Here is a 27,386-nt window from a genome sequence, read left to right as displayed (position 1 = left end):
CCATACATCGACAAGATGTCGATGCCTATTGGGCCGATAAGATAGCAGAGGTTATGAGAGATCAGTTCGGGATAAAATCTAATGTTAACACTTACTCTTATCAGACACCGTATCCTCCCGCGTATAATTTAATTCCACTCCCAAATTTAATTCCTCCTGCGTATAAGGTACCAGATTTCACTAAGTTCTCTAGGCAAGATGACACCTCAACCATAGAGCACATAAATCGGTTCATCATTCAATGTGGAGAGGCTGCCAACAGAGATGAATTAAGAGTTCGTTTATTTTCATCGTCTTTGTCGGGATCGGCTTTTACCTAGTTTATTTCATTACCTCCAAATTCAGTTATTACTTGGGCCGATCTAGAGAAGCAGTTTTATAAATACTTCTTTTCTGGAGTTCATGAAAAGAAGATTACTGATTTGGTAAGGTTAAGACAACATAAGATGAATCGATGGAGAGCTTTGTGCAGAGGCGGCGGGATGTAAAGAACAAATGTTATAGTCTGGTTTTGGATGATCGGCAGTTAGCCGATTTGGCTTTTCAAGGATTGCTACCACATCTCAAAGACAAATATGCTTCTCAAGAGTTTGAAAGTTTGAGTCATTTGGTGCAGAGGATTTCTGATGAGGATGTTAGAACTTTTGAACCTAGAAAGAATTAGAATAAGAAGGTATCATTTGTTGATGAGGCAGGAAGTTCTGATTCTGATGAAGAACCAGTCATCGGCTTAGCAGAGTGGGTGAAAAATAATAAGCTGATGTCTTGTCCTTTTGGCCAGAAAGAACTAGAGAAATTTGCTTTCGATATCACTGAAGCCGATAGGATATTTGATTTCTTACTTCAGGAAGGACAGATCAAATTGTCGCCTAATCATGTAATTCTATCGGTAGAAGAGCTGAAAAAGATTAAGTATTGCAAATGGCATAATGCAACTTCACACAGTACGAATGAATGTAAAGTGTTTAGGTAGCAATTGCAATCAGCTGTAGAATCTGGGAGAATCAAGTTTAATGGTTCCGAAACTCAGAAACCGATGAAGATTGACTAGCATCCTTTCCCCACAAATATGTTAGATGTCAAAGGTAACACCAAGGTCCTAACATCAGAAACAGCTGAGAAAGACGCATCGGTAGATCCCCAACATCAAGTAACTACCGATGACCAATGTTTTAAATAGCGGGCTAAGTCTTTTAGTGGCAGCCTGTCTAAAAGGCTAAGAAAAGCTATAGCACGCTAATAGCGGGCTAAGCTATTTAGCGGCTGAGCAAAAAATATGTCAAACATCATGTAATTTTACACATAATAAAGATGAAAACATTATGAATGCCAATAGGGATAGATATTTCAAAGTCTTAGTAACACATTACATCAAAGTTCATAGTTCATACATGATACATCAATAATAACATACATCACATAGGGATATATCCCTACTATTTGGGCCTCCGAGTTATTTGGGCCGATGGAAATGAAACCCAAGGCTAAATAGCAATGCTAAACTAACCCAATTTAGCAAAATTAGCGCGCTATTAGCTGCTAATAGTGGAACAATCATTTAGCGTTAAAATCTTCATAGCTTAGCAGTCCTCTTCTAGAAACATTAAATAGCGCTATAGCGTCCACTATAGGGCGCTATTTAAAACAGGGTCGATGACGCCAAAGGAAATGGTTTGATAAGGGAAGGTAGCAGCTCTGGACGGCCTCCCTGATCTGGTGTAGTAATTACCCATAGATGGCATCTAGAGACGTGGCAGCAGCGTGAAGATCGGTATCGGCGTCAACAAGAAGATCGGCGTTGGCAAGAAGAAAGGCATCGACAAGAATGGAATCGACATAGATATCATTGGGATTGCCCGTTCTTTATTCACTACTGGGAATGAGGTATCAAATTGCTGACTGTTCAAGATTGTCCTGAGTGCAATGGTTATCGTCGGCACGATCGATCAGATCAAGAGTTCTGTCCCGATCATCGACGTTATAATGGGCCGATCAGGGGAAGAACATCAGTTCATGATCAACTGGGGGCAGGCTTAATGTACATGACAGGCTTGGTGGTCATGTTGGTCATTTTCTAAGGAATCAGGAGGAACTTGAAGAAATGGCAAATGCACGGGTTCCCGATGAATTCATATTTTGTAGAGAAGGAATTCATCGTGTAGAGTCAAAGGAGGTTCGCTATTAGCCGGTTTGGAAGACAAAGCTTCCCCGATGGTGTCTAGAAAGTTTGACTAGATCTCAAAGGAGAAGGATGCAGCAAGAACGCCTAGAAGATTTGTATAGAGAAGAAAGTTCTTCTGCGCCTGAGAATCGGCAACAACCCGATTGCAAGGGAAAAGGTCCATCGGCAGATGTAAATATGATATTCATGTTGCTGATGGAGTTTCTGTTTTCTTCTAGTGATGACAAAGCTAATCTCTCTGACCAAATAGCTTAGTTGGCACTTGATCCAATGACAGCTATTTTTGAGAAACCTTCTGATGATGAACGACAGCATCTCAAAGCTTTATTTGTTAAAGGTAGGGTTGATGGACAGCCGGTTTCTAAAATACTTATTGATGGAGGGGCTGCAATTAATATTATGCCATATATGTGATGTATCAGAAGCTTGGTAAAGGAGATCAGGATTTAACTAAGACCGATATGATGTTGAAAGATTTTGAAGGTAATGTATCTCCAGCAAAAGGGGTTGTATGCGTTGAATTGACTATTGGCAGCAAGACCTTGCCGATAACTTTCTTTGTCATCAACGGAAAAGGTGCGTACAATCTACTATTGGGGAGAGATTGGATTCATGCCAACTGCTGTATCCCTTCTACGATGCATCAGTTCCTTGTTCAATGGGTAAGCGACAATATTGAAGTTGTTCCTGCAGATTCTTCCTACATCATTGCATCGGCAGAAGCTTGGGACACTTATGAGTGAACTAGGTGCATATCAGGAGAAGCTTGGGAGAAAGATTTCCTCAAAGTTGCTGATTATGAGATTCCACCGATCCAAGCAGTCGGTTCTCATGAGGAGTTTTAATAGATAGGTTCGCCGATAATGGAAAGTTAGGACAGGGATTTACATCGGCTGATGATTTAATAGAAGTAGACATAGGTAGTGGTGATAGGCCGAGGCCTACTTTTATTAGTGCTAAGTCAGATTCTGAATGTAAGCAACAATTAACCGATTTGTTAAAGGAATATAAAGATTGCTTTGCTTGGGATTATACCGAGATGCCTGGATTAGACCGATCGTTGTTGAACATCGGTTGCCTATTAAATCTAGATTTCGGCCACATCAGCAACCAGTACGCCAATGTAATCCTAATATTCTTCCTAATATCAAGGCCAAAATAACCAAACTTATTGAAGCTAAGTTCATTCGGTAGTGTTGGTATGCTGAGTGGATTTTCAATGTTGTTCGTGTCTACAAGAAGAATGGAAAAATTCATGTGTGCATTGATTTTAGAAATCTCAATAAAGCTACACTGATGGATCGTTATCCGATGCCAGCTGCCGATTTGTTGGTTGATGTTGCAGCTGGGCATCGGATTATTAGCTTTATGGATGGCAATGCAGGGTATAATAAAATATTCATGGCTGAAGAAGATATTCCCAAGACTGCATTTAGATGTCCTGGTCATATTGGGTTATTTGAGTGGATAGTCATGACTTTTGGCTTGAAAAATGTTGGTGCTACTTCTCAGAGGGCTATAAATTTTATCTTACATGAGTTCATCGGCACGTTGGTGGAAATTTATATTAATGATGTGGTGGTTAAATCTGGAGATTTCATAAAATATCTAGCCGATCTGCGAAAAATACTTGAATGCACAAGGAAACATGGCTTGAAGATGAACCCTAATAAATATGCATTTGGTGTATCGGCAGGCCTGGGTTTCATGGTGCATCAGAGAGAGATTGAAATTAGCAGGAGATCCATTGATGCAATCAACAAGGTAGTTGCTCCTACCGATAAAACTGAACTTCAATCCTTGATCAGCAAGATTAATTTTATCAGACGGTTTATATCCAATTTATCGGATATATAAGATCCGAGCTTTAAGTCCTTTGCTCAAATTGAAAGCCGATCAAGAATTTTGTATAGGGAAAAGTGCAACAGCTGGCCTTAGATGAAATTAAGAATTATTTGACAAATCCCCCACTATTAGTTCCACCTCAGCATGGGAAACACTTCAGATTATACTTATCAACCGATGATGCAGTTATTGGTTCGGCTCTCATTCAAGAATTTGAAGGAAAAGAACGCGTGATCTATTACGTAAGTAGAAGGTTGGTGGATACTGAGACGAGGTATTCAGCTATTGAGAACTTATGCTTATGTCTATACTTTTCTTGCACCAAATTAAGGCATTATTTGTTATCGGCCGAATGTACTGTCATATGCAAAGATGACGTAGTCAGATACATGTTGTCAATGCCGATTATGAGTGGTAGAATCAGCAAATGGATATTGGCATTATTAGAATCTGATTTATGTTACGAATCAGCTAAAGCAGTCAAAGGGCAGATTATGGCCGATTTTGTTACCCAACATTACAGTTCGGTTAATTCTTTGGAAGTTGCTCCTTGGACACTTTTCTTTGATGGATCTACATGTGATCAAGGGGCAGGTATCGGTATAGTGTTGATTTCTCCCCGAGGAAAGAAGTATGAGTTTTTTTGCCGATTGTTGCTACATTAACAAACAATCAGACTGAGTACCAAGCTCTGGTCAAAGGATTAGAGTTATTAAGGGAAATTCGTGCCGATGCCGTTGAAATCTTCAGTGATTCTATACTTGTTATAAATCAGTTGGCTAGAATTTATGAATGCCAAAGTGAAGTTTTAGTATCGTATTATGAAAGGTGTTTGCAGTTATTAAAGGAATTCAAGGATTTCCGTTTAGAACATATTCCCTGATTACATAATGAGGAAGCTAATCGGTTGGCTCAACATGCTTCGAGGTATCAACCTATCCAGGAAGTGTTTTTATTGGCAAACAATACCGATGATTGGAGAAAGGAAATCATTGATTACTTAAGAAATCCATCTAAGAAAGTTGAGAGACGCGTTAGGTTTCAAGCCACCAAGTATGTACTCCTTGATGACGAGTTATATTATCGTACCGTGGATGGAATTCTACTTAGATGTCTCGGTGATGATGAATCCAAAACTTTGATGGGTGAAATCCATGAAGGAGTATGTGGGGCGCATCAATCAACTTTTAAAATGAAATGGATGATTAGACAAAATGGATATTATTGGCCGACTATTCTTGAAGACTGTTTCAAATATTTCAAAGGGTGTCAAGGATGTCAAAAGTTTGGTAATATTCAGAGAGCACCCGCATCGGCTATGAATCCTATTATCAAACCTTGGCCGTTCCGACGATGGGTTATTGATCTCATCGGTCAAATTTATCCACCATCAAGCAAGGGACATAAGTTTATTATTGTCGCTACTCACTATTTTACTAAATGGGTTGAAGCTATTCCTTTAAAGAAGGTGAGATCGCCTAACATGATTGATTTTATTAAAGAGCATATTGTTTACCGATTTGGTATTCCTCAAACAATCTCTACCGATCAGAGTACTATGTTTACATAGAGAGAGTTTGATGAATTTACAATCGGTATGGGAATTAAGGTGTTGAATTCGTCTCCTTACTATGCTCAAGCTGGGTAGGCCAAAGCTTCTAATAAAGGGATCATTAAGCTCGTCAAGTGAAAGATTGAAGAAAACCCTAAACGATGGCATACAGTGTTAAATAAAGCTCTGTGGTCGTATCAGATGGCGTGTCATGGTGCAACTAAAGTATCACCTTATCAGTTGGTATATGGGCATGACGCTGTGTTACCTTGGGAAATTAAAGCTGGTTCTAGGCGGATATTTTCTCAAGATCAGTTAGCTGCCGATGATTATGTTACTCTAATGAAAGATGAGTTGGAGGATTTGGCTGGTCATCGGTAGAAAGCTTTGGTGAATATAGAAGAGAATAAGAAGAGAGTAGCTAGATGGTATGATAAAAGGGTAAAGGCCAAGGAATTCATAGATGGCGATTTAGTCTGGAAATTAATTGTACTGATTGGGACTAAAAGTTCGAAGTTTGGAAAATAGTCTCCTAATTGGGAAGGTCCCTATCGGGTAAATCGATCCACTCCTGTCAATGCATATATTCTAGAGACTCTCAAAGGAGTTGAATTTTCTAGGGCATTAAATGGAAAATATTTAAAGAGATATTACCCTAGTGCCTTGGTCGATGCATAAGAAGTTTAAGTACCAATAACAATCCTATCAGCTAGATCAAATGTTAGTGTTTTCGAGAGAACTGGTAAAATGTGTTGCCGATGAAGAGGTTTACAAACTTAACAAGGCTTGGATGGCCGATATCGCACGCAGACGAATCTGGTCGGCTTCTTCTATTTCTCGGGTGTCCTCATCGGCCGAGCCTTGTACTGGTTTCAGCTTCTTCTTCATCTGCAGTGCCTTGCGAGCTTGGGTATCCCTCTCTTGCTGAAGATTCTTGTGTGCATCGGGCAGTTGGCTTTCTTCTTGCTTGGCCTGAGTTAACCCTTCTTCAACTTGTTTGAGTTCAGCAAGCAGAACCTCTCTCTTTGCCGATAGATCGGAAATTTTCTGCTTTAATTCAACACCTGAGAATTACAAAGTGGCGATGCTCCTATGCTTCTCATCGGCAGCGTGCTTTACTTGCAGCATTTCCTCTTTAAGTTGGGCGTAGGTAGCTCTATCAGCAAGGCGTTGAACAGCTTTTTGGTATTGGAGCCGGCGGCTCTCCAAATGGGCAGCTTGGAAGAGCATCTCTTCAGCATCGGCAGGGATCTGGCCACGAAGAGTTTTGAAAATAGCCTTGGCCGGGTCAGAATCGTCTGCTAGCTGAGATGTGTCTCGCTGTAGTAGGGCCAACAAATTTTCCAGCTTGGACTTGATTTCCGCCGATGCGACTCCAAGTGCCAAAGAAGAGCTTACTTCTTCACCTTCGTCATCAGAGATGTCGATGGCAAAAAACAAGCTGTTAGGGGAGTCTTGTTCCTAAAAATAGAAAAGAAAACGAGTTAGCCAGGGTTAAGTGTGAATAGTGCAAGATTGACCAGGTTGGCTGACTTACTTGTTTTAAGGTAATTTCTTGCCTTTGGCTAGAGGATATGATTTGAATGATGCCTTGATCGGCTGGATTCACCGATGGAGTATCTTCAGCTGCAGAATTGGTTAAGTTTTAAAAGTTGTGGGTTCCTTATGATGTTCACCGGTAATGGTCCAACGGGTGATCGGTATTCTACCTTGAGAGGAGACAACAGCTGTTTGCTCGGGAACAGCGGCCGATGACGTGCCTTGATCAGACAGATCAACGGTCTGCTCAGGTGCATCGGTCGGGTTTGCTTGAGTCTGGGGCGCTGGATTAGGTGGAGAAGATGGTGCTGCTTTTTGCCGTTTTGGTTGAGTCTTGGTGCTTGTAGGAGCTTTTCTCTTAGGAGGAGCTTGACTGGATGTTGATTGGGGGCCATCGGCACTCGAAGATTGGATGCTTTGAACCCTTGACGATGCGCTGGTTTGCCGCTACATGATGTAAAGTTTTATGGATTAAATATGGAAGTAGAGGAGTATTTCTAAAAGTCATTAAGAATAAAAGTGTTTAGTACAGGACAAGATACCGATGATGATCCAGTTGTGGTCGATGCACCTTGAAAGGATAGTATAAGTATAAGTTGAAATCGGTATGACAGGAATAAGGTGAAGATTTTTACTTTGAAAGCTTGTGCTAGGGTGGCGACAGCGACCGATGGGGTGGCCTTTGACCTTTTGGTGGTTTTCTTGAAGTAGGCTCCTCGGTGCATCAGAGTTGCCAGACTGGGAGCATTATGGCTGATCAGGGAAACCGGAGATATCGGCCGGAGGTCGAACGACCATCCATTTTTGCTCACCAATGGTGCCAGATCATCGACCGGTTGAAACAAAGAAGTAAGTCGCCAATAGAGTTAGAAGTAAAGAAAGAATTGAAATATCGGAAAGAGACTTACGATGTCAGCAGGAATTTAGTGTTCAGAGTCGATCATGTTCCGATATACATGAGCCGATGCTACGAATAGTTGTTCTTTCCATTCTTCCTACCATAACTTGTAAGATTCGATGATGAAGGAAGCTGGAACCCAAGCCGATAAATCGACATTTGCTGTATCGGCGTCTGGCGGAAGTTGGTCAATTTTGCTCCACTCAAGACCACTAGTGATCGCTTCCCTTGGCTTGATCACGTTGGCGTAGCAGAGTTTGATTGGCAGTTGACTGAAAGCCAACTGACGAGAAAATGCTGATGGATTGTAGAATTCATAAGTCGCATTGGTATTCTTTCCGCTACCGAAGATGTTCACTGGAATTACCTGTGGGGTGATAATCGCCAACATCAAGTCATTGTCCTTGTTGAGTGCTTCATCGGCAGGATGGAAGAGCAGGGGGATCTGGATTCTTCATCTATGTAAGGCATCCAGGCCCGATGATCCTGAGAAAGACCATTGTAGAAAGTTTGAAAGAATCTATCGATCTGATTCTCGTTTGCATCGGTCCCAGGAAGGACTATAATGGCTTCACCATAGTTGAGGGGCGAGCGAGTTGCCGATTCATTTTCTGCTAACTCATAGTCCTCAGCGATGTCCCGTGGAAGTTGTTGTGCGAAGAAATCCCATTGTAGACGTTTGTGCATATGGGCATTGAGCCACGTATTGATGAACCACCAGGGGCCTCCCAAGTTGCCGATGGGTTCACCTAGCAGAAGCTTTTCAACTACTTGATGGAGGAGATGATAGGCAGAGCTCAGAAGATATCGGCTAAGAGGGAATCGGTGGCCATTGGCTAGTCACTCGGCAGCTGATAAATAAACGCAAGTTGGCCCTACCGATCGGTCGCAGAAGATAAACTTGTCCAACCACATGTTTAGAAAAATTGCATGCTCTCTCTGGCTGACCGATCTAGTTTGTCGATACTTCTGAATGTATCCTAACCAACCGCCGATATTATGAGTGTCTACTCTGTGCTTAGGTTTCCGACTGAAAATACCACTATCATCAGTAGTTGAGATATCCAGACCCGTAAGCATAAGAACATCGGCAAGTGTGGGGGAAGCTGGGCCGTGACCAAACATGAAGGCATTAAAAGTGTCTGACCAAAAGTATGCAACCACTATCATCATCGGCTCATTTTTCTCCATATCAGCAATGGAGAGTCTGATGCACGGGTCTAATTTGCGTTCTCCCCAATATACCTCATTGCCCCCACTGACTCTCAGAAACCAATCTTTCCATCCCTTAGTGGATTTTTAGCTAGGATCAGAAGGTATCTTTCCATAGATCTAGGGAGATTTTTTTGGCTCTAAAAGGGATCCGGTTGGTTTCTGCGTTTATTATATCGGTGGGATCTGGATTGCCCAACGGACCCAAGCACTGGATATGGGGTTGTTCGGCGGGAATAACTATTTTGTCACTCAGTTCCTAGGTTTAGAGAACAAAAAAGACAGAAGAAAAGGAAAAGAAAAGTACTGAGTGTATGAACTTGCAGGAATGTAGAAAGTTACACTAAGAAAAGAAGAGAATGAAAACGGGATTCACCTTAGGCACATTGAAGTTGATTGCCATTCTCCAAAGATGGATGGAAGACCGAAGGCTTGGGCTTGAAGGTCTTGCTGTAGGAAAGTTTCTCGGAGTTTTGGAACTTCTCGTCAAGGTCGCCGCCGGAGGAGATGAGATTGGAGATGGAGAATAACAAGGTAGAAGATGAGTACTGGAGGAGGAAGTATTTATAGGTTAAGATGAGTGGGGGTATTTTTGACTTATCTCTTTGCCGTATCCATGAAATTTGAGATTGTTCAGATGGATATGGTAACTGTTCGCACGATAATCAAGGGATTGTGCAGGTGATTTGATGGCAAGTAATCATGATCTTGAAGATATTTCGCTGTGCGCAATGTTTTAATAAGTCATCGGCAATCCATCCTGATAGTGAAGTCTTGCCGATGGGCGGTTTTCCCTATGATTTGGTACGGATGGTTGGAAGATTTGAGGTGTTTACTGAGATGCGAGGATTGAGGTTGAGATTGTTTGGATTTGGTAATGTATTTTTACCAGGAGGAAAGTAATTATAAAAGGGGTCATCATTATCTAGAGAAAATTTTGGAGCATTAATGAATTCATACTCCAAAATTGGGGGGCATGTGTTGACACCGTTTTTAGGCATGTGTCAAATCGGTAAGTGGAGTGCCGATAGCTGGTGATGCCGATGATGGGATGGTGGTTGGAGGATTCTGTTGACTTGGGTTCGGAGATGATGACTATTGATTATTGTCGATTGATCGTTGATGCCGATAAAGGACGGTTGATCACCGATGCCGATAGAGGAAGATTGGTCGCCGATGTTGATGGAGGAAAGTGTAGAAGCTGTTGCCGATGGGACAGAACCCGATGAAAACTTAAGACAAGGGATGATGAGGGTTTTGTCGTAGCTAGGGGAAACATAGGGATAGGTAGTTATTGCTTCTCTTTCTATGATTATTTTGGTTTACCTTATATGTAAGAGTCCTACCTACTTTGTTTAGATTCTAATCGTATTCGGTTGTAACTCTTGGGATCAGGGTATAAATATAGACCCATTAGTGATGTAAAAAAACAATCAATATCATACACAAGTTTTACATCTACTTTTGTATCTACTATTTCGACAACTTCGTCAACTCGTATATTTTCTTTTGTTTACGAGTTCTCAAGGATTCGACGAGTAACACTTGGCGATTTCTCGAGTTCCGCGTGAGTACCACTTGGCCGTGACATCCGGGCGCATTGCTGTTGTCGGGACCAAAGTATTCAAGTTATCACTTTTGTCGATTGCTAGGTCAAATCGGCTGGCACGCCTTAATATCAAAATTGGGTATCAGCTTTGTGTTTGCAGATTTATTTTTGCATCAACATGTAGACGTGTGGCGAGCCACAAGTGCCCACCAGCCCCGCTTCCAGATTGTCGATGTGGAGTAGCACGTGAAATCCATTAACGAAGACGGTTATTTTTATAACGTCCGCCTCCGTTAATCTATTAACGGAGGCAGTCATCTTAATCGATCGCCTCTGTTAATACCTATTAATGGAGGCGGTCATTTAAAACGACCGCCTCTGTTAATGAATTAATGGAGGCGATTGTTATTATACAACCACCTCGGTTAATCGATGATTAATGGAGGCGGTCCTTTGGAAATTAGAAAATAGTAATGCCATGCAAAAGAAATTATGTAGTAGTGGGATCGGGCATGGACAGAAATCTGGCTGCCTAAAAATTTTTTTGGCCCCAACCTAGCCTAAAATACTGTTTTTTGTTATTTTATACTATGAAATGCAATCCTGGTCTGTTCAGGCCTGGGTCTAGCCCCATTCTTATACAGCACGCGTGCGCTGAGTGACCTTCCAACACATGTTTTTTTTTCTTTTTTTACTGTTACTAATCGTGAGTAATCGTGAGTAGTTCGTATCCACTTTCTATTTTTGAGTATCCGCTTTGTATTTTATGTCTGTTTTCTTTTTTCATGGAGGGTGGACGTGGAGGAGGGGACAGCAGATGAGTCTAACCCGAGGAACAATCATGGATGGAACGTCTAACCCGAGGAACAATCATGGATGGAACTTTTTCGTCCAGAAATAACCAGGATTTCTTTTGACCCGGCCCACAAAATGCTCGGCTATAGTCTAATCTCTCGTGTCTCATCCAAACAATAAAAATAAATTAGGACAGTTCCATCCTTTACAACAAAACAAAACTAAGGGTTTGTTTAGTTGGCAAAAATTTAAGATTTTGAATACTGTAGCACTTTCGTTTGTATTTAATAAATATTGTCCAATCATAGATTAACTAGGTTCAAAAGTTTCGTATCACAAATTACAGGTAAACTGTGTAATTAATTTTTATTGTTATCTATTTTAATACTCTATACATCTGCCGCAAGATTCGATGTGATAAGGAATCTAAAATTTTTGACAAAATTTTTTGGAACTAAGCAAGGCCTAAACCGTCAAAATCATTCCTATGGCGATTTGCGAAAGCAACATACGAGTCAGACGAGAGAGACAACTGGTCCGCGACCACCGCCTCCACCGAGCAAGCATGAACACAGAGTCGTTGGACCGGACCGCACCAAAACCATAATAAAGGTCTTCGACGAAACCGCTTACACATCTGCTGGACGAAGACCAACCAGAAACATTTTAAATTTCTTTCTCTTGCCATTTCGTGTCAGTTATTACTTGCTCCTCCTCCCCTCCAGAGGAGGGAGCAGCAGATTCGGTGGGAGATTCGAGCAGAATTTTGCTGAAACTCCTATCTTTCTTGCCCCTGCAAACTACCCAGCCGCAGGTTGCTAAGTCCCCTCGATTTCTCCAAGCTTTTTAATTCCGTCCTCTGTTTTGGTTCCTCGCCCACTCATAGGGACGCAGGTTGGTGCGGTGCGGATCTTTGGCGCCGGTTCCTGGTTCTAAGTTCGGTGAGTAAAATTCCTCGGTTCTTTCACTGCTTCAGTTCCCTAACTGTGCCCCCATTACTTTTCCCTCTATAAATCTAGTTTATTGACCCTGTTTTCTCGACAAATGTGTTATTCTGTAACCTTAATAATCTCAACTCCTTGCTGAATTTCGAGGAGAAGGTGCGATCTTTGTGCTTGCTGGCGAGCCGCATATCGAAATCGTTTTATAATATATAATAAAGCGCATCGTTTTTTTAATCTGTCCGTTTTGTTGTCAATCCGTGCGTCCGCTTGAATTTCTGTAAAAGCCATGTGATTTTAGCCGTCTATGGGTGGAATTGTTCCTTCCTTCAGGTGATGTTCTGGAACTGGTAGATTGGTTTGTTCGTCTCCTTTTTTTTTTCTTGGCTTCATTAGTATGACTTACATCTGTCTGCTAGTACATGCGTCATAATGGATAATTGGTGGTTACAGACTTTCAGTTCATAGTTTAGTCTAGCTGTGTGCTTGTGTGGTCCTGCCAGCGGTTTTGGGCAAGTTCACGAAAACATGTCGTATTGATGATGTATTGTGCCAGACTGCCAGGGTTCTTCACCTGGAGCAAAAGCTTGCTTTGTTTGTCTTGATGTTGATAACCAGTTATGAGTAGGATTTCTTTCTTTTTTATTTATTATAATGATTGCTAACGTTTACATTGGATCTGTTGATGTAATTTGCTCTGTCTGCTCAGATTGTCTACATGTTTTCTTTCAAAAAAAAAGTTTGTCTACATATATTTGTTTCCCTTTCCATCTCAGATAATGTAGCATGGATGCATGACTTTTAGGATATATACCATGGCAACAGTGCATGGACAATGTAGCTCTGATGGTAAAGGGAACAGATGGTACTCCCTCCGTTCCAAATTATAATACGTTTTGGCTTTTCGAGATACATAGATTTTGTTATGCACTTAGATATACACTACATACTTAAACTAATGTATCTACAAAAGCTAAAACATCTAACAATTTGGAATGGAGGGAGTAGTGTTGAAATACATAGCTAGTGCGGTGAATTATAAGATAGCATACTTGTGTGTTCATCTTACAAAGCGCAAAGCGGTATCGGTTGAATTTCCAAAAGTCATCTCCAAGCACTAGGAATTCAATATGTAAGCCTAATAGCTTGTTATTTTTATTTTATGGTAGGAGTAAGGAAGTCAGCACACTAAAACTCAGTTTTTCTCGCCTTGGTTGGAAGTTTGTGCTTTTTTTAGTTCTGATTTTTTAATCTTGCTTTTCTCCATGCTTGTTTTCATGCCTTTGTGAATATATAGATGTTATCCTATTTTGTCAGATGAAGGGAAACAACATAATGATTTACTTATGCAGATTGGGGCACAAATTTGAGATGTTCCTCAAGTGATAAAGTACACTAAATGGTTGCAGGAGCATGAATCACTGACTTGCGAAGCAGTACCTTTATGGGAAAAGAAAAACTCCGTAAGCAGCCCTCTGGCCGTCTGATTGAATCTCTCAAAATGGAGAGGATGAGGAACATCCTGACTCATAGATATCCATACCCGCATGAACACTCAAGACATTTTATCATTGCTGTGTTTGCTTGTTGGCTTTTCTTCATTTCCTCGGATAACCTGCAAAACCTTATAATGAAGTTGGACAAGAATTTTAAGTGGTGGTCCATGTATGCTTGTTTGATTGGCTTCTTCTATTTCTTCTCATCGCCTTTCATTAGGAAGACCATCAAACCAAACTATTCAAACTTCAACCGATGGTAAGCATTAACCCCCTTTTCTATGAACTAGTACTCAAGTTAAAACAAGATGTTTGGTTCTCTGAAGCTGTTTCCAAATGCAGGTATATTGCATGGATATTCTTGGCAGCACTATACCATCTGCCCAGTTTTCAGTCAATGGGCTTGGATTTGCGGATGAATCTTTCCCTCTTCCTCACCATTTTTATTTCTTCTCTAATTTTCTTGATGGTCTTCCATATCATATTTCTTGGCCTTTGGTATTTGGGTCTTGTTTCTCGTATGGCAGAGAAAAAACCAGAGATTCTTACTATAATACAAAACTGTGCAGTAAGTTCCATGGTGACACTGGTTCATTTGTCTTCCATTTCCATTAATATTTTCTTTGTTACCTGTGTGTCACCCATTTTCTATGTCTTGTCTTATTTCAGGTTATAAGCATAGCTTGCTGTGTGTTTTACAGCCACTGTGGTAACAGGACTGTTTCAAGAGATAAATCTATTGATCGTAGAACTGCTAGCTGGATTGTATTCTCACTTTGGACAAAGCATGATGACAACACACTGATTTCAAGGCTATTACGTATGCATAAATTTAAAGAACAGATTTGCTCCTCCTGGTTTGCTCCAGTTGGTTCTGCTAGTGATTACCCCCTTCTCTCTAAATGGGCCATTTATGGAGAAGTTAGTATACTGCGCCTTTTGTTTGTATTTAGATGATTATCTTCGTTTTTCCTTGGAAGTTTATTCTTATCTTTGTCTGGTTCAGCTGTCTTCAAATGGATCAGGTTCCTCCAATGAAATTTCACCAGTCTACTCTTTGTGGGCTACATTCATGGGTCTTTACATTGCCAATTATGTTGTAGAACGTTCAACGGGGTATGCCAATTGCCAACTTTCTAAGCACTTCAGCCTTTCCCATTTCTACAGAAATTTTCTTTTGATGAATTTGCACTGAAGGAACTTGGGAAATGCTGATTATTTAATGTTAATTCAGCTTATCACCCATCAGTTACATGATGAATGTTTTAGAATGGTATCTCTGTTCGTGGTGTAATAACATCATGATGGGAGTAACATATTCTCATGTTATTACTTAGTAAATTAGGGTATTCTGATGCATGTGTGCATACAGACATAATTGAGGAGCCAACTAAATGTGTGAAAACATATTTACAGTGATTCTCATCTTATTGGCTCATAAATTTGGGTGCTTGCACATGGTTCTTATCACCTTAGTTGATATGAGCAATTAACTGCAAAAAAATACTTTACTGTGTAACTATATATAATCATAGGCGAATCACAGAAACTGAAATCTGTCTTTGGTTAGTTTAGTTTTGGACTAATTCCACATTTTTTCTCTCTGGTTTGATTTACAGATGGGCTTTAACTCATCCTTTGACAATTTCGGAGTATGAGAAATTGAAGAAACAGTTGAAGCCAGATTTTGAGGACATGGTTCCTTGGTACTCTGGGTATGATATTAGTCAATACACTACTCCCTCCGTCCCTAAATAACTGTCACCGTTGGTATGTGTGCCACAAGTTTGACTCAATTTATAGAAAATGCTTGTACCATTTGTATCTCCAAATAAATTTATTAAAAGCCTAGATTCAAAGATCTTTCCAACGATACTAATTATGTACCATAAATATTAATATTTTTTAATATATATTTGGTCAAAGTTATTTCTCGGGAAGCGTAAACGAGAAACGACAGATATTTAGGGACAGAGGGAGTAGTTCTTATACTGCAAGTGATATGGCAAAAGTTACTTACAGGTTGGTAATTTGTTCTGCAGGACATCAACTGATTTATTTAAAACTGTCTTCGACCTCATGATATCTGTGACTCTCTTTGTTGGTCGATTTGACATGCGTATGATGCAGGTACATCACTTCTTCCCTCTGCCATAGTGCCGTTATTGCATGGTTTCTGCTTAATTGCTTATTATGCATTTCTTTCCCTGAGAGGCACATAACAGTAGTGATTTATGTACTGCTTTGCACATAGGGGTTTATTTTTGCACTACAAAGTTGAGTCTATGGTTGTCTTAAACCAATTATTAACAGTTTTTTACTAACCTTGACCAGGCTGCTATGAATAAAACTCCTGATGAAGCTAACAGCCACGACCTTTTGTATGATCATCTTGATGGAAAAGATGAGCTTTGGTTTGACTTCATTGCAGATACTGGTGATGGTGGCAACTCTACATATTCTGTAGCACGATTACTTGCTCAACCCTCGTTAGTTATAAAATCTGATGATTCAAGGATAACATTTCCCCGTGGACAACTGCTACTCATTGGTGGAGACCTTGCGTATGTTTCCTGTTGACACTGACTACTAAATAACCAATAAAAACTCATCTGGTTCTTGGCAACTTGACATTCCAGCTACAGATGATATCATGTATTGCTATTATCAATTTCATTATTAATTTGTTTGCCTATATAATGGGAGTTTTCCTTGCTTATATTCACAGGTATCCCAATCCATCCTCATTTTCGTATGAACGACGTTTTTTCTGTTCTTTTGAGTATGCTCTCCAGCCTCCTGCTTGGTATAAGCCTGAACATATAGCACTGGAGAAGCCTGAACTTCCCCTTGGGGTTTCTGAGCTCAGGCGGTACAGAGGACCACAGTGTTTCATGATTCCCGGAAACCATGGTAATTATTGCTCAATGAAATATGCCATATAATCTTGTGCAGCGATGCTTGTTCAATTTTCTTGTCATCTGCCAGCTTCTGAATATGTTATGCTTTGTTACCATGAAAATGCCATGCATATTTTCGAAAACACATAATTATGGATTGACGTTTCAAACATTCTATATGGCCATGAACAGATTGGTTCGATGGATTGAACACATTCATAAGGTATATCTGTCATAAGAGTTGGTTGGGTGGGTGGTTCCTACCTCAGAAGAAGAGTTATTTTGCATTGAAGCTTCCCAATGGATGGTGGGTTTTTGGTCTTGACCAAGCTCTTCATGGAGACATTGATGTCTACCAGTTCAAGTTTTTTGCTGAGTTGTGTCAACAGAAGGTAATTTCATTCTCTGATCTTCATGGTATTAGCAGTTGTATCAAGTTTCTTTTTGTTTTGTTTTGTTTTGTTCAATAGTAGCACAACTCTATAAGCTTGATCAGTACTGAAGATCTTGTTGTCATAAGCAGAAAACATTGAAGATTATAGGATGTGTTTTTCAGTGACTTCATATTCCACCGGTATGCAGGTTGGAGAAACTGATTCCATAATTATTATAACTCATGAACCAAACTGGCTCCTTGATTGGTACTGGGGTGATAGCACTGGCACAAATGTTGCATATTTGATACGGGAGTACCTCAGGGGAAGATGCAAACTGCGGATGGCTGGGGACCTGCACCATTATATGCGACATTCTTGCATTGAGTCAAAAGAACCAGTTCATGTACAGCACTTACTTGTAAATGGCTGTGGTGGGGCCTTTTTGCATCCAACACATGTCTTTGAGAACTTCAGGGTATTTTATGGGAACAAGTATGAAACAAAATCCACATATCCTTCTTACACTGACTCTAGCAAGGTAAGGTTGAGCCGTACATTTTTATGTTATTCTAGTTCATTGCATGGCTGCGTTTGATTGGTCATGATGTTTGAGTGGTTTGTATTATCATGTGACTTCTCTTCTTTGTTTCATTCTCTAGATTGCACTTGGTAATATTTTGAAGTTCCGAAGGAAAAATTGGCAATTTGATGTAATTGGTGGTTTTGTGTACTTCGTCTTGGTTTTCTCAATGTTTCCACAGGTGAGGGAAACTAGATGAGTTGAGACAGTTGACTTTTTTTATGAACTCTATGGTAGAAAACAACCCTTAGGTTAAAGTATAAGCTTAAAAATTATTTGTTTTTACATTCACAAATGCTAAATTAAAAAAATGCATGAAAAATAGTGTCATAATAAAATGGTCCCTTTCTTCCTGGTGAATTGCTTTTTGGGCTTTACAAGCCTTGTACTTTGTATAGTTGTACAGCTACCCTTTGTTATTATTTTTGTTCATATTAATGAAAAAGAAAAAAAGAACAGGTAGGGAGCTTCCCTGCCGTTTCCTCAAAAAAAAAAAAAGTTTGTCGTCTCGCAAATGTTTTCCGGAGTACTTAGGGTTGTAGGACAGGTCTTGCTGATCCTGTAATCAGCGGTATATGTTCATAGGACCTGATCCCCGCCTATCTCCAAGGTTATCTTAGACACATTTCTAATAGGGTTTGCAAAATGTTGTGATCTTTTAAAAAAAAATTGGTACAAGAGGACTACACTCGTCAATTTTCTGCCCTCCCACAAATTTCTGTGAACCAAAAAATGGGGTTATATTCTGGTCGCACGGATAGCGATTTTGCAAATATAGTATAATATTATATAATGAAAGGAAAGCAGCAATAGACTACATTACTAATTTGTGGATATTGGCATATTGCACCAGTACTAATAAATTACTCAGTTAGTCCTATCTGTAGCCTGATGCAATGTTCTGTTATCCAGTGTGACTCATTTCGCATCTTACATGAAGACTCCTGGGCTGGTCGTATCAATGGTTTCTTCAGTGCAATGTGGAATGCTATTTTTGAGATTCTAGAGCGATCCTATGTGTCTCTAGGCGGTGTTGTTACTCTATTGATGGTATCATTTTTCTTTGTACCCACAAAACTGTCGCGTAGGAGGCGCGTATTGCTTGGTTTTCTTCATGCTGCTGCTCATCTTACTTCAGCAGTGCTACTGATGCTACTTATGGAATTAGCTATTGAAATCTGCATTCGCAACCATCTATTAGCAACATCAGGTTCGTCTTTTTCTCCTCACCTTTCCTCTCTCATTTCTTTTTGTGTGCATTGTTGCCTGATAACATAAATCATTCTAGATAGTTTGCCTTGAACCCTTAAGAATAAGATTATAGTGTCACAGGTGCACAAGTTATTTGTCTACTAAACTTTGTATTTCCGTTTGCTTCGAATGGAAATGGGGGATGCCTCCGGTTTGAAAAAAGAAGTGCACAAGTTATTTTCTTTCCAGTCAGATCCTGTAACACTACAACTTTGATTCTTACATGGCTAACCAATTCTTCTTAAAGAAAGCTCAACCATAATTTGCAGAAGAGCAGTATGATTCATGACCTGTACTATATTCTCTGATGTTCCTGTCATCCACAATGTAAAATGGAATTGTTGTTTGACTTGTTCTCAGGTTACCATACCCTTTATGAATGGTACCGAAAAGTGGAAAGCGAACATTTTCCTGATCCCACGGGACTTCGCACTCGTCTCGAGCATTGGACCTTTGGTCTTTACCCTGCATGTATTAAGTACCTCATGTCTGCATTCGACATCCCAGAGGTTATTCTTATATTTTTGTAAGCTATAATAATGAGACCATTTCTGATTGTTGGTGCTGTTTGCCACTTACGCCATATGTGCTCTCTTTCAGGTTATGGCAGTAACTAGAAGTACAATCTGCAGAAAAGGAATAGAGTCCCTTCCCCGGGGAGGTGCCATCATCTATTACGTCTGTGTTTTCCTGTACTTCTGGGTCTTGTCAACACCTGTCGTATCGCTGGTGTTTGGGAGCTACTTATATTTATGCATAAACTGGTTCCATATCCATTTCGATGAGGCCTTCTCCTCGCTGCGCATAGCAAATTATAAGGCATTCACACGGTTCCACATCAAGAAAAATGGAGATCTTGAGGTCTTCACGCTGGCTGTGGACAAGGTGAGAAGCTCGTTGACTTCAATATTTTTCACAAAAAAACAACTATGCTGCCATTCTGTAGAAACGATTCAGTTTTGTAATGAACCAGGTGCCAAAGGATTGGATGCTGGATCCAGACTGGGACATGGAACCCAAGCAGCCATTCCAGATGAGCTACACCAGGAAGTTCCCAAGCAAATGGAGGGCCGCCTCAGGCCTGGACCCAATCAATGCGGTGCGCATTGTTGACAGGTTTGTCATCCCACGAACGCCTTCAAGTCCACGAACGCCCTCAAGTCCTAAAACGCCAGGAGGTTCTGTAAGATGATGCTCATGTTGTGAAATGTTAATGTAATGTACATAAAGTTATCTTCGACGCGGGAGAAATTGTATAGTAACACAAGGCCCTCTGACATAGCACAGGAGAAATAGATAGAACAAAAAACAGAGGGCAAAGCTCGACGAGATGAGCTCCAAATGTTGTACATCTGTTGTTATCTCAGTTGCCCTGGTCAGGTGTAGTGATAAGTTTTTCAAGCTTAATGGCCGTGTCCCGTGCTCACTGCTCAGGTGTCTGGCCGTGTTTTTTTTTTCTTTTTTTTTTTTGGGAAGATCTGGTTACCCGATTTATCATTAATAAGAAGAGCAGTTACAACGTTTGGTTACATGCGGAAGTAGCGCGTAGGCAAGCAACATCTATTGGTTAATTGCTCACTAAAGATTGAGCAACCCATAGAGGGAACAGGACCTTTCCCCCAGCGTATGACCAGGTACAGCATGTGTCCTTAACCAAGGTGAAGAGCGTCTGGTCTGTTATCTTGGAATCTCTAAAGATGACTGTGTTTCGTTGTTTCCAAATGCACCTTAAGAGTCATGATTGCAGGTGTGTACGCCGTCGTCTTCGTACCTTGGTCTGTCATGTGGCAGAACCATTCCTTCATATCATAGTCAACCGTCCAAAAGGATGGGCTTTGTTTAGTTCCCAAAAAGTTTTACAAAATTTTTCAGATTTTTCGTCACATCGAATCTTTAGACGCATGCATGGAGTATTAAATATAGATAAAAATAAAAACTAATTGTACAGTTTGGTCGAAATTGACGAAACGAATCTTTTGACCCTAGTTCAAATACAAACGAAATTGTCACTATTCATATTTTGCAAAAAATTTTGGAAGTAAACAAGGCCCAAATATTTGGACATATACATGGAGTATTAAATATAGACCATTACAAAACTAAAAACACAGCTAAATAATAATTTATAAGATGAATTTTTTGGACTTAATTAATCCATGATGAAATATTAATTACCAAATAAAACAAAAATACTACCATACTTGTTAATTTTTAACACCCCTAACCAAACACCACCTAAATTTTGACAACCGGTCTAGTTGCTACCAAATCCTAGACAATCCGCGAGAAGGGCATTCGATGAAGAGGGGCGTGTCACGTGTGGTTGTCTCTAGGTTCCTCTCGAAGGTGCACAAAAATAGTTATTTTTTCATCCAGCGGGCCGCTGTCCGATGTCCAAAAGTCTATTGCAAATAGGAATAAAAACGGATCGGATCGGAGCGGATAATAGCTTTCCCATATCCTAATCTTTTTTTTCTTGATCGGATTCAGAGCGGATCGGATATCACGCGGATTCGGATACGAATACGGATTTTTTAGATGTCGGAAATGGTACGGATTTAGACCGATATCGGAGCGAAAGCAGACTTTTTAATGTCGTATATGTGCTTATGTGTTGTTTTTTATGATGAGAAACAATTCATTAACCAAAGTCATAAAATGATTGTGCAACATAAAATAATCACCATCAATCCACCACTTCGATTTAAAATCTTAAAAATTTAATACAAGTTAGCCATTTGAATTTAAGAGTAGAAAAAAAATATGTGAAATAAGTAAATATTCTTAATTAGGCAAAACTTTATCTTCACTCTTTGTCTTGTACTAGTCCTTCACTTTGATATAATTATTTCATTAGACATGCTTTACTATGGACTATAATATAATAATGCTTGTGTCATGAGCTAGGCTAACTTATATTCTTTTCACTTATGCTTTTTAAAATATTCGAATATCCTATTATAAGCGTTGGATAATCCGTGTTTAATTATCGGATAATCCATATCCAGATTTCATCAATCTCATATTCTACACCGCATCCGCCTATAATCGAATTCGGATTATCTACATCCACATAGATATTTAAAACATTTATCCACATTCTTAAAATTCGAATTCGAAACGGATTGGACCAAAGGATTATCCATACCACTTTCAATCCTAATTCAAGAGAAGCAAATAGGAAAACCTTGCATCGTGGAGGTGCCCAGACTTTCGATACCAGTTTTGGATTATCCATACCACTTTCAACCCTAATTCAAGAGAAGCAAATAGGAAAACCTTGCATCGTGGAGGTGCCCAGACTTTCGATACCAGTTTTGCGAAGCTGGAGGGGAGCTGACCAGCGAACTGATTCGTGGAGGTGCCCAGACTTTCGATACCAGTTTTGCGAAGCTGGAGGGGAGCTGACCAGCGAACTGATGTCTGACCGTATTTATAGATGTGTTCATATGTCATCTCAACATCCTCGTCATACACGAAGCATGAAAATAAAGTGGTCTGGCAGAAAATTCAATAATTTCTTGTCACTAAAGTTGCAGTAGCATACGTTGGTATATAAACAATGAGAGACATGAAACACAGAAGTTTAAAGAAAATCTTTGCATTAGACAGAGCACAGTTTCATCTAACATAGGCTATATCGAGAAGCTGTTGGTATAAGTTCCAACGAGAGGAAAAGTCAGTCTTCCGGGAACATTAACCCCCCACAGCCACCCCCAAAAAAACGAAATGCTACTACCATGAAGAAAGATAAACCTGTTGCTACATGTACTGACGGTAAACGTAAACTTGAATCTCGTGCTGGCATATACAGAGTATATTCCAATCGAGATGAAGTGGACTCCCCTCTTTGCTGCTACTTCTAATTGCCCTCAGGTTTGGTGCCCCCCATCAGAGTTCAATGGCATGTTTACTTTCTTATCTTCCATGCAGATGCTTGACGTAGCCTGTTCACAGTTGTCAGACTTCCCATTTTTTAGCTTAGCAAGTGCTTGCAACAATGATGATGTATGATCTAGGATTGTACGAAGTTTCAATTCATCCATTGTGTTCAAGTCTGCGATGTTAAAATCAGTGTCAACCTTTTGTGCAGGTGATGGATCATGTTCTTCAGTTGTCTCCATCACATTTGAGGAATTTTCCTTGTTTGTATCTATTCCATACGGTTTCTCTGTTTGTACCTTGATAATAACACCAGGACACACTGCAATTCTGTTATCCTCCACTGGATTGTTCTCTATTGGTGCTGCAGGTATGTTTAGGTCAATGTCAAAATGGTTCTCACTTCCCTGATAGTTTTGATTCTTGTCCTGTGTACAATTTCCTTTAAGCTGTTCTCCACCATTTGAAGAAGTATTATTTTCTTCAAAGGAAGGACGCACAAGCTTTCTTCTCTTCCCTTTCCCACTGATCTCCTTTACTAAATTTGCATCCGCCTTCCCTGCTTCACTGCGTCTCTTGAAGTTCAAGAAGGGAAGTTGTGGCTCTATGCTTACATCTTCTTCTAGATCTAGTTGACTCGGCAGGTTCAGCGACGCATGAGAACAGTCCACAGCCTGCTCCCGGTTTAATGGAATAACAGGACCATCCTCAATTGGTCTATTTTTGTGGCTCCACTGTTCTGTCTTCTGAGAAAGAGAAGAAACCAATTGGTTGAGTGTAGGACCAGTGGCCTCTTGAGAAGTCAGTTGCTTCCTCGCTGACAAGCGAGAAAATACACCTTTTGTTGGCAGGCTACACTGATCCTTTGTGTCGTTTTCAGCTCCTACAGCATGTTGTGTATATCGTAGATCAACAATACCATTTTCAACATCTGATGAATCTGAGGCATTGCCATGGGTACCATGTTTGATCTGATCATTTTCAAAGTCTTCATCACAATAAGGGATCTGAATGTAATCAGTAGAACTCATGTTCTGCTGATGAATTGCTGATACTGTTTTCCCATCGCATCCAGTAACTTGTGGTTGTGGGCATGTGAGAATACCTTGTTGGTCAAGTTCCTCTGTTGTTAGCACTTCTCCTTCACTTAAACACCGATGCTCATATGCATGTATGCCATCATGTGTATCAGGGCAGCCTTGGTTGAAGCAGATGTCACATTGACCCTGAGAGTTACTTTGTGGGTTCGACACTAGCAAACGAGGATATAATTGGTCATTCGGAGGAAAAGTTGAATTCAAGTGATTCATCCCTTTGTAAGTTGGACTTTGAGTTCCATATCCAGAAGTTAACAAGCCATTGTGCATATAACCATGACATAATGGATACAATTGGTTTGCAACAAATTTAGATTCGTCGATTGGGCCCTGGGCTGTAAATCCAGCAGGCAAGATATTATGTGGATAGTTGTGTGGTAATGGATGTGATTGCCCAACCAACTGGTGGTGCCTAGTAGTTTCAGAGCACGGGGCAGATACTTGAGTTGAAACAGCATCTGTCATTGAAGCAGCTGGGAAAAACTCATTTTGATAAAAAGGTTGTGTTTGATCATGATGGGAGCTGCAGGTGGGAGCAATTTGGGCTCCATTAATTTCAGTTCCCAAGGGCATCGAAATGTTTGGGTGTGCCTCGACATTAAGTGATAAATCTGTGTGCGTGCTTGTAGGAGTAGAATATCTTCTTCTGACTTCTGAAATGTTGGGAACCAAAAGGAGTGATTGATTGCTGGAATGAGGAGGGTCTGGAGTCAAGCTTTCTTTGTCAGGTATCCCTTTGCTGGAGCAGTTTGTTTGCAAACACTCATTTTGTGGATAGTCATGAATAGGGCGTCCTACCCTCTTGTCGCCAAACAGTTCATAAAGCCGAACAACCTGCTAGCCAGAAGAAGTTTCCATTGTCATAGCCATGCTATCAGAAGGTGCATTTCTAACATCATGTGGCAAAGCAGTAGTGAAGCAAACCTGCTCATATGAAAGGTCAAAGTAGAACTTCCTTGGCTGATAGTAGTTGTCTTCTATAGCAGGAAAAAACTCATCCTCACTTAGTGGTTTGCACTTCCAAATAATATTGATGCGAACCTAGAGAGGGGGAAAAAAGAACAGCTCAAAAACAGAACAAATAGTTTATCTCAAAAACAGAACAAATAGTTTATCTTTATATAACATCTATAGTATATCTTAGCTGATGTATCTAATGTGCAGAAGTCATAGACATGAAAAGCGATGCGAGCACTTCTGTTCCTAGTCCCATCATAATTTTATATTAAGAAAAAGAAAAAAAAGACAAGGTATTTATTGTCAAGATTCAGTTCTTGGTCTCACACAGCTTACAGCATTCCTATTTTGAGCGAGATCAACTTAGCACAACCAGCCTCACATGTAGCGCAAGCAACAAGCATATATATACAGAAAACAGAGAACTGAGGAAAAATATAACTCATAAGGCATTGTTGTTTAAAGGGATCTAAACAGACAAGAGTAGGATTAACCAAGAGACGCATACTAATTGTGAATTACCTGCGCAGGATATGAGCGGTGAATCGACCGAAATGCAGCACTGTTAATATTGAGCCCTCCATCAGAGGCAGCCTCAAAAACCCCGTAAAGCTTGCGCAGAGTATGGTCAAAGAGAAACAAAGGCATCCCTTTTCTGACATGGCTGACAAAGGATCGATACTCCAAGGGCAGACCGAAAATGCTTGCTTGGAAGCATTGCTCCCTTGTGATGGTGTTGGACATGAAGATAGCTCCTGCCATAGAGGCAACAGCAGCATGCCTAACCGACAGCAGGGGGGCCTGCTGCCTCATTCCGACGGACCTTGCACACGCACACAGGTGAAAATGAGTGAGAACCGTAGGTCACTGACATTTAATTAGTTAATACAGGCTACACAGTAGTATTTCAAACAGTGAGGTGGCAGGATGTCGAAATTAATTTTTACGGTAGAAGGAAGCAGGTAAGAAGAAAACAAAATAAATCCGAAGGAAGAAATAAATATTTATTACAAGAAACGCTAATGAAAAAGGGTGGAGACCACAGCAAGTACAGAAGTGATGATGTTCGCGTAGGAGTAGCAGTTTAGGAACAGTAAACGGACAAAGGAACAAACAATTTTTTAGAAGAAAACTTTTCACGCTTTATTTCACCGAGAAACAACAAAAGAACAAACAATTGTGGTCCAAACGCAAGTTTTTATTTTATGGATTATGGAAGAAACTGCGTATGGACCAAACTTAGGTATCTGCAACGCAGAGCACCAAATCTCCAGTTAGCGAGCCAGGCAACAAGCACGTATCCATCAATCAATCAATAAAGCAAAAAGGGCAAAAGGCGAAGGCAACGGTTGTAGGCTTGTAGCACAGAGCACGGTGGTGGAAACGGAACCAAACCCCACATGGATCCATCATACACATACATATACATTGGCGAGTGAGTGCCGGGGCATACCTTCGGATCGTAAACCCTAGCTAACAATATTGGAGGTGGAAAATAAAAAGTGAAAAAAAAATATCGCGATGCAAGTGGTGCCTGTAGCCTGACGAAAGCGAGGCAACAGAAGACGCGGCACGGATGGGATGACGATGATCGCAACAGCAAGTAGAGAGAAGGAGTGGAGGGTAGGGGGGTTCACTTGGTACCGACGCCAATGCGTGCCGTGATACGTGGCGGAGTCGTTGAGGAACCCCGGCGGAGGGGACGGCAGGAAGGAAAACGGCGGAGTGGTTTGGTTGGTGGTGAGACGAGAGAAAGCACAGCCGCCGCTCCGGCTGCAGATGGAATTTGGTGGCGGCGGCCGGGGGCGAGGGCGGGACGCGGGAGATGGAAACTGGAAAGGGCAAAAAAAAGCATGGGATTGTTGAGGGATAGCGAAGGGAGTGGGGGACGCATTGGCCGCTTCGGTTCCTGCGCTTCGCAAGTCGCAGCTCTGGGTGGGTGGGTGGGTCCCACAGACACGCGGAGAAAAGGGTGAGGAGGCGAAGAGGTTTCGCGGCGCACGTATCGTGGTGTCGTGTCGGGCGCGCGTGGCTCGCGAGTCGCGAGGCGCCGGCCATCGGACGAGTGCGTCGCGGTCTCGCGGCGGCCTGCGACAGCAAATCCGTGCATGGGCTTCTCTCGGCTTGCCTGTCAGGCTGTCCTCGCCGACGCTGCGGCAATGTGTTACAGATATTTATCCGGGTGATCTCATCCTCTTACAAGAAATTCTATCTTAACTACGACGTCTCCCACGACCGTCTACAGATGTCATCCACGACATCGCTCTCTCCTACCCAGAGAGGAATAGTTCGGTTGGATAGAACATCGTCGAGGGATCGACCTTCGCCCAGGG

At 40.9% G+C, this 27,386-nt stretch overlaps 2 protein-coding genes across 5 annotated transcripts; one reads left to right on the top strand and one right to left on the bottom strand.

The window, feature by feature from the left end:
• Positions 12,143–20,646, top strand: LOC8059777. Of its 2 annotated transcripts, none has more exons than XM_021453131.1 (16): positions 12,143–12,513; positions 13,866–14,268; positions 14,352–14,577; positions 14,679–14,930; positions 15,016–15,125; positions 15,629–15,724; positions 16,052–16,139; positions 16,344–16,573; positions 16,738–16,922; positions 17,102–17,301; positions 17,492–17,824; positions 17,946–18,047; positions 18,779–19,076; positions 19,478–19,626; positions 19,718–20,002; positions 20,091–20,646. In XM_021453131.1, the coding sequence occupies exons 2-16, from the start codon at positions 13,958–13,960 to the stop codon at positions 20,307–20,309; spliced, it is 3,084 nt and encodes a 1,027-aa protein (XP_021308806.1). In that variant the 5' UTR covers positions 12,143–12,513; positions 13,866–13,957; the 3' UTR covers positions 20,310–20,646. The 2 variants fall into 2 exon arrangements, with proteins under 2 accessions (XP_021308806.1, XP_021308807.1); XM_021453132.1 differs by having other exon boundaries at positions 13,923–14,268; positions 20,091–20,524.
• LOC8059776 lies at positions 22,607–26,971 on the bottom strand. 3 transcript variants are annotated; one of them, XM_021453134.1, is made up of 4 exons: positions 26,698–26,971; positions 25,576–25,876; positions 25,021–25,137; positions 22,607–24,930 (listed from the first exon to the last, which is right to left on the bottom strand). In XM_021453134.1, exons 2-4 carry the CDS (start codon positions 25,864–25,866, stop codon positions 22,990–22,992), a joined length of 2,349 nt encoding a protein of 782 aa, XP_021308809.1. In that variant the 5' UTR covers positions 25,867–25,876; positions 26,698–26,971; the 3' UTR covers positions 22,607–22,989. The 3 variants fall into 3 exon arrangements, with proteins under 3 accessions (XP_021308809.1, XP_021308808.1, XP_002459820.2); XM_021453133.1 differs by having other exon boundaries at positions 26,507–26,957; XM_002459775.2 differs by having other exon boundaries at positions 26,691–26,957.

The sequence above is a fragment of the Sorghum bicolor genome, chromosome 2, assembly GCF_000003195.3.
Source record: "Sorghum bicolor cultivar BTx623 chromosome 2, Sorghum_bicolor_NCBIv3, whole genome shotgun sequence".
Taxonomy (NCBI): Eukaryota; Viridiplantae; Streptophyta; class Magnoliopsida; order Poales; family Poaceae; genus Sorghum; species Sorghum bicolor.
This window is presented reverse-complemented; position numbering and strand designations above follow the sequence as displayed.

What these genes read in the sequence shown, in the direction of transcription:
- LOC8059777 (XM_021453131.1), top strand. Translation starts at nt 13,958, where the DNA reads ATGGGAAAAGAAAAACTCCGTAAGCAGCCCTCTGGCCGTCTGATTGAA. An exon ending in CTATAATACAAAACTGTGCA is followed by an intron (nt 14,578 to 14,678) that starts GTAAGTTCCATG and finishes GTCTTATTTCAG; the next exon opens with GTTATAAGCATAGCTTGCTG. An exon ending in CATGATTCCCGGAAACCATG is followed by an intron (nt 16,923 to 17,101) that starts GTAATTATTGCT and finishes GGCCATGAACAG; the next exon opens with ATTGGTTCGATGGATTGAAC.
- LOC8059776 (XM_002459775.2), bottom strand. Translation starts at nt 26,947, where the DNA reads ATGCGTCCCCCACTCCCTTCGCTATCCCTCAACAATCCCATGCTTTTT. An exon ending in CGCATTGGCGTCGGTACCAA is followed by an intron (nt 25,877 to 26,690) that starts GTGAACCCCCCT and finishes TGCGTGTGCAAG; the next exon opens with GTCCGTCGGAATGAGGCAGC. An exon ending in TTGACCTTTCATATGAGCAG is followed by an intron (nt 24,931 to 25,020) that starts GTTTGCTTCACT and finishes TCTGGCTAGCAG; the next exon opens with GTTGTTCGGCTTTATGAACT.